Source organism: Pseudoliparis swirei, chromosome 19 (assembly GCF_029220125.1).
Source record: "Pseudoliparis swirei isolate HS2019 ecotype Mariana Trench chromosome 19, NWPU_hadal_v1, whole genome shotgun sequence".
NCBI classification, from domain to species: domain Eukaryota; kingdom Metazoa; phylum Chordata; class Actinopteri; order Perciformes; family Liparidae; genus Pseudoliparis; species Pseudoliparis swirei.
Window position 1 is genome coordinate 18,445,455 of NC_079406.1, and position 8,669 is coordinate 18,454,123.

Here is an 8,669-nt window from a genome sequence, read left to right on the forward strand (position 1 = left end):
CGCATTTCGTGACTTTTCTCTGCTGTTCTAGCTCGCTCTGGACACACGGCACTGGACATGGATCAACCACTTTGTCATCTGGGGCTCCCTCCTTTTCTACGTGTTTTTCAGCTTCTTCTGGGGAGGAATAATATGGTAAGGGAACAGCTCGGCATACGTTAACCTACGTTGCAATCCGAACTGACCTTTTTATTTTCTCTTCAATCCCCGTTGCTCTTTCCGTGAGTGTAAACCAAAGTGTTCTCTCTCCTGCAGGCCTTTCCTGAAGCAGCAACGTTTGTACTTTGTGTTTGCCAACATGTTGAGCTCCGTGTCGGCCTGGCTGGTCATCATCCTGCTCATCCTGCTCAGCCTCCTGCCAGAGATCCTGCTTGTGGTGTTCCGCAAGCGTCGTGGGCCTCGACAGGTAGAGCTGAGACACATGCACTCCTCCCCACTCTACTTCACTCACTCCTCCTTTCCCAGATATAATTATGTATTTCACTTTTTTTACAATTTTACCATTATTTTCTCTTAGTTTTGGTCATCATTAATGGAGCCCATCTTTAACATAGTTAGAAGAGGGATATAATTTAAATCCGTCACATATTCCTGTATTGCTCAAGTTTATATGGCTTTGTAATGAGCAACGCTTCAATGGAGAGGACTATTGGCTATCACCAACAACTCCCTCGCCTGTGTATTTAAATCAGGAGGTTGTGGATGATGAAGAAAAGAATGAATTAGACCAACTTTTCGATCCATGATGGCACTCTGCTAGCAACTATGACACTTGGGCTAGTGGTGAAGTGTATGATAGATGAGCTTAACTAGACATTATATCACATTACATTGAGGAAATGTACGGCTATGAGACATACAAAATATTTTATAATTTTACAGGAAGAGAAAAGTAAATGTTTTTTATTTATTATACGTTTACTGTATTTGGCATGGTACAAGTTAATGTAACTATTAACACAGGGTTATGTTATGATTTTTTCCCCCCCACTGCGTCTTTAAAATCATGTTTTAATATTCTTATCAGTTAAAGAGAGAAGGTTCCTTTTCCCTTCCATTCTATCGAGAAGACAATTTTCCCAGAATTAATTTGTCGTTTTAATTAGCTTCCCACGGTGCTAATAGTTTTTACAAGCTGGACATGTTTGGAGGCATACGCTGTTCGTTTGTGTGCATTCGGCACTTTAAATTCCGTCTAGTCGAGTTTTATTTGTGAAAAGTAATGTAAATGTTAATGCACATATTTGAGGGCTCCCATCAGTTTGGTACAGTATGTACTGGATACAATGTTTGTTTTGACAATGTTTGCTTTTGTATTTATCTTTCAATTGTTAAAATTGCAGAATCAATCAATGTACTAATTTACTATTTATATTGATGGCTGCAAGACGAGGCATGCTGTGAATATTGCCATCTACAAATTAAATAGAAAGTTGTAGCTAAACGTTGTACGGTCTAGCTATCACAATACTCCAGCATTTTTATTGTTTTCCACCTTTCTAATGTTGTTTTCCTAACTAGTGTCCTCGCTTTTGCACCCAAACACTTTCTTCTTACTGTCTCACCTCCTATTTCTTCTCTCTTCCTCTCTGGACTTGCCTCGCTAAAGATGAAACATCGCCTTCCTTCCTCGGGGACATCTACTATCTTCATGTTGTCGCAGACCGCTAGCACTCACAGCTTCTCGTGGAGTGACTGAGGTCTCTTTTTCTTTGTCAGCTCGTATACTTAAATCTCTTCCTGAAGACTTTCTGTGTCTGCCAGTCCTGCTTGTTTCCTTCCCGTTGTGTCCTTCCTTTCCCACTGTTTGACTCCTTCCTTACCCTCTAAAGCAGTGGTTCTCAAATTGTGTGGCGCGCCCCTCTAGTGGGGCGCAGTGGTACGACAGGTGGGGCGCAGGAGGAAATCCAGAAAATTGAGAACTTCATGTACAAGTTCAAAAGTACACAGACATAAAACTAAGTCTTTAATAAATACATGTTGAAACGCCTTTACCTTCGTGTACATGTTTACGCTACGCTGTTAACAGGTTACGTTTGCACATGCGCAACGCCAAAGATTATTGGCGACTGATTCTTGGCGTTTTGCCATAAGACATTCTCCGTGAGATCGGCTTTTCTCCTGTTGCCCTTCAAAACAAGAGCTCAACATTGAGCAAGAATTGAGAGTGGTCGTATCAAGCCCATTTACATAAGATTTGCAGTGGAAAGCAGGCTCCTTGCAGCCACCAATACTAATACAACTTGATGCACATATCTGCATTTTTTTATTTTGCACAGGTTCCACGTTATTGTTTTGAAAATGTATGCAGTGTAAAACTCTATATTGCCAAATATTTGAACTTGTTTAGTATTTCACAGGTTGCACTTATTGTTGAAAAGATATCCAGTGCAAAACGGGTTAATTGCAGTCGCAATAAGCTATTTCTTTGCCAGTGTTTTTTTGTTGCACATATATAACTATATTTGCATTGTTCTAACAAAGTGATTGCACATTTGGTTTACTTACTCAATCATTTATTTAAATAAAAAGTTGGCAAAGACCATTTCTTTTGGGGCGGTGGGGCACGAACATTTTTCTTCTGAAGTGGGGCGTGACAGAATAAGTTTGAGAACCACTGCACTAAAGTCACTCAGGGTGGCTTTCTGTGACTTCTTACAGTCCCGACTCGGTTCAAATGAGTTATTACATCAAGAATGCTGTCCTTGAAGGGCCACATCTTGACTTTAGAGCATTTGATATCTATATATATATTATATGTTTATCAAATTGGGAGGAATTTTGTCTTGTGTGTGTGTGGCCAAGCAGTGTGGAGTAGGACCGGTTGTCCAAACATGCAGTCAGTCTTCCATTCTTGTCGATCCAGTGGTGTCAGTCAGTGTTTCCTGCCAGCTGCCTGTGCTGCTCCAATGCCTGCTGCTGCCTCCGCATGTCAAGTTAGTTGAATGCAGCACGTCAAAGCACCCAAACTTACTTGCATGAGGCTCAAGTCAACAACCTCATCCGGGACCCTTGGCACAAACCCTGCGGGCTACTGTAATTCGTCCGTGCCTGCGTGTTATAACGTACGTGCTTTTCAGAAATGTGAAAGGATATTATCCTCGTATTAACATGGAGCAGTTCAAAAGGGAGCCACGGCTTCTGGAAATATTATTATTGCAAAGAAAAGGTGTCTAAAAAAAGCATCTGGGCTGATTCTCATCCTCCACTTATCAGGTGTTGAAGTCTTTGTGTATGCATATGTCTGTTCCCTGTGTATATCTGTGTGTCTGTGTGCAAGAGAGAGCACCAGGTGGAGAGAAAAGCCAACGGTGTTTGTCAGCGTAGTGATGTCATTGGTGTCTCTTGCCTCACCCTTCTAGAAGAAGCCGATTCAGTCGAACGTGGGGGACCGCCAGTCTCCCCGGTCTTCAGCCAGGCCCCTGCTCATGAGAACCTTTTCAGATGAGTCCAATACTATCATTTAAACAGGTACCAGCCCACCTCCAGGCCGTTTAAGCCAATCAAAGACTAGCTCCCCAAGCCTACCTCTCCAGCTTTTCCGGTCACTAACGCTGAGTTAACAAGAGAATCAAAGGCATACAGGCCACATTCAACAAGACTCAGTGTGTTCTTCTGTGTTATATGAGCTGATATTGGCTGGCTGAAGAGATGCACATTTTCCATGTTCAATTCAAGTCTTGTGTCAACATTTTATGAGGCACCTATGTAACAAGTGAATGCATTTTGAGTTGCAAACCCTAAAAACATGCACCTTTCAGCCTCCCTTTGGAAGCCCCGCTTTTATAATCATCTGCATGTGCTTTTAAAATCCCTATTCCCAATGTTATTATTTTCAATCTATCTCATTTTTGTCCAAGGAACGTCTGTGTGAGCTGTCAGTTTTAGTTTCCTTGTATTTTCTTGTCTCAGTGTGAACCAACAGAGCTGGTCTGTGATTAGAACTTCCCCCATCTGACTGTCATGCACCGTGTATACCACTGAAGTTTGGCCGTGATCGCTTCGTCCGGTGTACACGTGCAAACCTGTGTAGATGTTAGCCGTCTGCTTACTTTCTGGTAAAAAGATGTTTGCATTTGTAAGAGCTGAGCTTACCTCACTGCATGATGCGTTGTTGCTTCACATCACAGTGGTGCTGCTTACATTAAGGCGGTGGCAAAATTAATGGAAACATTACATGATGGAATATTTGAAAGATTGTCGACAGTAAATATGGAAAACCAATATTACGTAAGACAATATGAAAAAAATAGAATATGGACAAAAATGAGCTTGACATGAAATTGCAAATGATCCAATACATTTATAAAACTAATAAAATCTATTTTCTTTTTAAATATAGTTCTGTCTTTTTGCTTTTATTGGGGATGGCAAGATGCCAGGTTCTGCCCTGTTAGACTTTACATTTAATTATTATTATTAAATAATAAAAGACACTGCAAAAGAATTAGAAAATAGCTGGGATAAAATAACGTTTAGAATGTTTTGAGTTTTTAAATGTGTTGGATTTTACAATTTCATGTTATATTATATATTTTGTCTGTATTTATTATTGTGATTGTTTCATAATGTTGTCATTGATTAAATATGTAATACTCTTCGCCCAAATAGAAGACTTGGGTAGATTAATTTGACTTCATGGGAGCAAAAGGAAGAGCACCATGGTGTTCTGAGGTCTGAAGGGCATCTCCACCCTTTGGGGATATTGTGTTGAATGTTTTCATGTTTTTTGTCAACCCTTGTAGGTCGGTCTGTATGTCACACCTCCCCATCACTGTTGACCAGGGTCACACCGATCTGTTGCTTGACAATAGCATCAGGCCTTCTGCAACATTGTTCACAGTTTAACTTGAATTTCTATTTTCCCAATAGCTGTCAGAGGCCCGTCAACTCCCAAGATCCAGGTAAACTACAGCGAGACGAACCCACTTACATTTGATCTGTCTGTTCAATGGCCCTGAATGAGATTGGGTGTATTGCCTTTACTAATTTGTGTTGTCTCTGGTGGCGGGAAAGGTTTCCTTTTTGTGTTTTGAGGTGTTTTGTGGTACGTGGCTAATCCCAGTTAATTCTCTCGATTGCCAATTTGTGGTCTTTCCAAGGTGTCTTGTCCTCTTCCTCGTGTCGGCACAAGCTAAAAATGAAAAGGTTGAAGTAAAATCCGTGTGTTTGTGTTTTTCCAGACCGCAGCTGTCACACCACTATCCTATAAGCACCTGAAGGAGCACGAGTGAAAGGCAGAAAGGATTGTGTCCCATACCATTCAGGTCTGTCTGCCATCATGCCTGGTCTTAAAAGAGGAAAAGAAGAAGAACAAGATGAAGAGGAGGACAACAAACAAGATGAGCGATGGGCTGACTGGGGGGTGAAGGGTTAAAAAGGAGTTTAGCAGTCTTTTGACTGGCGTCTCTTTCTCTGCCCAATCCCAACCGAACCTAACCCCCCAATGCATGCCTGCAGAGCAGTGCCCTGCATTATTTTTAATATCTACTCCGATGACGGGCATGCATTTTCTTTCTTTTTACTTCTTTAAAAGAAATACTAGCTTACAAAAGAATGCATACACGGCTGCCTTGTCAGTAGCTCTATCCAACTGCTGTGTTTTAACAAGCGGTTGTAATAATATCCACTCTAAGAATGGTTCACCTGCATGAAAGAAGGCCCAACAGAACGCTTCACTCCACTAATGTTCAATCACTGTGTTCTGCAACGTTTTTATATGATCTCATTCTCACCAATGGTTACACTTTGAACGGTTATTATACTTTATACTTCTTATGTTTTTCAACAGTTATTCTTTATTTGGTTATGTTTCAGTACTTGCACTCACGCACGGTTTAAATTATTCAAGAGAAAAGGTCACTGAAGGTGATTTCAGAGCAGTTTATAGAGGATTATATGATTATTGTTGTTTCCAATGAGAAATATGCATTTCTATTGAATCCTAAGATGTAAGAGGAGCTGATGGAGGCCAGAGATACCCCTCAATCCAAAGTGTGTGTGTGTACGTGTTTGTGTGTTTGTACGCAAGATTGAGAACAATATTAGATGTGAAGCAATAAGACATTGCACAGAGCGAGACCTAAATCTGCCAACCTCAGAGATAATTTAAAAGTCCATTTAAAATAAGAATATTAATATATGTGCTCTACTGTGTATACTTAGATTAGAGATGTAAAAGAGCATCTGCTCAAAGCCAAAAAGATGAACGCAATGTGATCCGATTCTGTCCACACAGGATATGTGCGTAAGTGTTACTGTAAGTGCTGGATGACAACATCCAGAAAGGCCCGTGTGTCCCGAACACCAGGATTACTTGAGCCCCATTGATGTAGTTCGCCTCGACACGTCCTGCACTATTTAGGAAGCTGGTGTCCTCATTGCTGAGATGGTCACAAAGGCACACACACATGCACATATCCGAGAGACAAGAACACGCACGCACAAAATACCACGTTGTACACATTATTGCGTACATGCACTAACGCCTAAATGAGATATTCGTGTTCATTAGCTAGTGAGCATCATTTGTCTCAGGCTTGCTAAAGTTGGAGTGTAAAGAAAATCAACTCCAAACCTGCAGAGTCGACGTAGCTCAAACCACTTCGGGGCTCCAGGCTCCGGCTCGTCCTCCTGTTTTGGGTCAAATTGACTGACTGACGGGTCGACGGAGTGGACCGCTTGTTCCTTCCTTTAACTTCTTGTGTGCTTCATACATTCCATTCAAACATGCCATGATTTCAAACACTTTCAAATGAGTGTTTCTGAATACTCTTGTTTTCTGTTATTTCCACAAACCTGTATTTCTCTATTTGACATATTTATTGTTAAGTGTACTTTTACTCACAAATGTTGTTCTTTTATTACTTAATTTTTTTTTACATTTTTTTTTTATTGTGAAGACTGGTCAATCTTGTGCTCGTTACTCCAGCCCTGATGTGAGCCTGTGCCAATCCCTTTTAGTAGTCTTTGTCATACATGCTAAGACAGGCAGCTCCGACAACACACTCCCAGTATCCCAGTCGAACCAGTGCCGGTCCTTTTACCAGGTTATCTCAGCGCTTGGTTTAAACTGATGAGTAGCTGTCGGGGGGGGTGATTTTATAGAGTTTACTACTACTCTGATCCCTGCTCAAACAATAACTCCAGTGCAGTAATTTCCAGTACTGACCGTGTATTTCACCCCACTGGCTTATCCGATACAGTGCTTGTCATTCCGCCAAATGAAAATAATTAATTTATGTTAATTTGTTTTTAACAAATGGAAAAATGTACGCACCTTTTCAGTGTCATTTTCTACTAAGACGACCTGTTTTTCTGATGTCAGGATTATGCCGGGGTCTGTTTGTCTTTCCTCTGACACGTCGCCTCCAGAGAGGACGCGCTGAGCGGGGCTGCCTGCTTTGCTGAAAAACATTATAAAACCTTTAAGTGACATCGGAGATGCTATTTTCAGAGCTTAATATCTTGTAATCTAATGTTTTGCCTGTTTAAATGAAAAGTATAAAAGAGTGGATTGTATTTTTAATGCAACATTTTTCCAGCCACTTTTGCAATAAAATCAAAACGTCCAAAAACAAAAAGCACGAGAGGCTCTGTGGTTGTGGATGCTGTCCCTGTGTGAGGGCCGGGGGTGGACACCTCGCCACCTCCGGCCCTTTGGGTCTCCAGCCTCAACACTCTAAACCTCCAAGCTGAATGTACCTCTTTGAAACTCGTCTGTCTAAAACCTGAAGATTTTTCTGAAATAAAGCAGAATGTTTTAAAGATTAAAAAAAACTTCTTCTAGTGCTTTGTTTCACAGAGGGTTATGTCAGCAGGTTCTTCCGGATTCACGGATCTGTGTGTGTGTCTGAGAGTGGTGTGTGTGTTTGTTTGTGCTTGTGTGCATTTGACCACGCTAAGCAGATGCTGTGCAGTAATGAGATGGCTGAGCTTCTAAGCTGGATCAGCCGAGTGGCTGCATGTCAGGACGGCGTATACTGCTGCTCTCCTACGGCTTCGTGTGAGTCCTCATCAAGAAAACCTCAAGAACTGAGTCCTTTAGATGAGGTTCATATATGTTTGTATTGTTGGTTTTCTCCGCGTTACACACTACTGTTAATGAGTACTCGTGTATTCGAAGTAGTCGTGGGCTTGGCAGCGAGGAGTTGAGAGGCTTTCTATCAGAATGTACACAATGACACCCTTTCATATTTGTTCTGTTTGAAAGTTATTGTGTATTAAATGGTGTACTATGCATGGGCCAGACTTGTTGGCTGAGGGTGCGGTAGATTTTCATTTTCCTTTACAATGGATTTATTCTCTGCTGTGTATGCATCTATATGATGGCAAAGCGGACTGAAGTGGGGACATGAACAAGGCAGCCGGACAACTTGACAATCCAGCCTTCTTTAGTGCAGTCAGCATTACACTGAAGGCATAGACAACTGCAAAAGGAGCACGAGGGAGTGTGAAGTGAGAGGAAAAGTTGGGAGGGAGTTGGCAGTGTCAGGAGCAGACTCTTGAGCTCTGCTCCGTGCAGAGCTGACGCACTAAAGCCCAGAGAGAGAGAGAGAGAGAGAGAGGGGAGGGGCGATCAAGTGGCAGACAGCAGTGGCCAGATGGAGACTAGATTGTTTTGAAGTAGCTGCTGTTGAGAGCAGGAGTGTGTGTGTGTGTGAGGCGAA

General features: G+C 41.7%; 1 protein-coding gene across 7 annotated transcripts in view; it reads left to right on the top strand.

The window, feature by feature from the left end:
* atp11c (ATPase phospholipid transporting 11C) overlaps positions 1–7,791 on the top strand; it is a 44,798-nt gene extending 37,007 nt beyond the window's left edge. Inside the window, exons 27-31 of one of the 7 annotated variants that reach the window (XM_056439155.1) lie at positions 32–135; positions 256–406; positions 1,610–1,700; positions 4,873–4,904; positions 5,184–5,240. In XM_056439155.1, coding sequence (XP_056295130.1) covers positions 32–135; positions 256–406; positions 1,610–1,699 — 345 coding nt within the window. In that variant the 3' untranslated portion in view covers position 1,700; positions 4,873–4,904; positions 5,184–5,240. Of the gene's footprint in view, positions 1–31; positions 136–255; positions 407–1,609; positions 1,701–3,362; positions 3,472–4,872; positions 4,905–5,183 lie in introns of those variants that run through there. The other 6 variants (XM_056439151.1, XM_056439152.1, XM_056439157.1 and 3 more) reach the window with 6 other exon arrangements.
* The last annotated feature ends 878 nt before the right edge of the window (positions 7,792–8,669 follow it).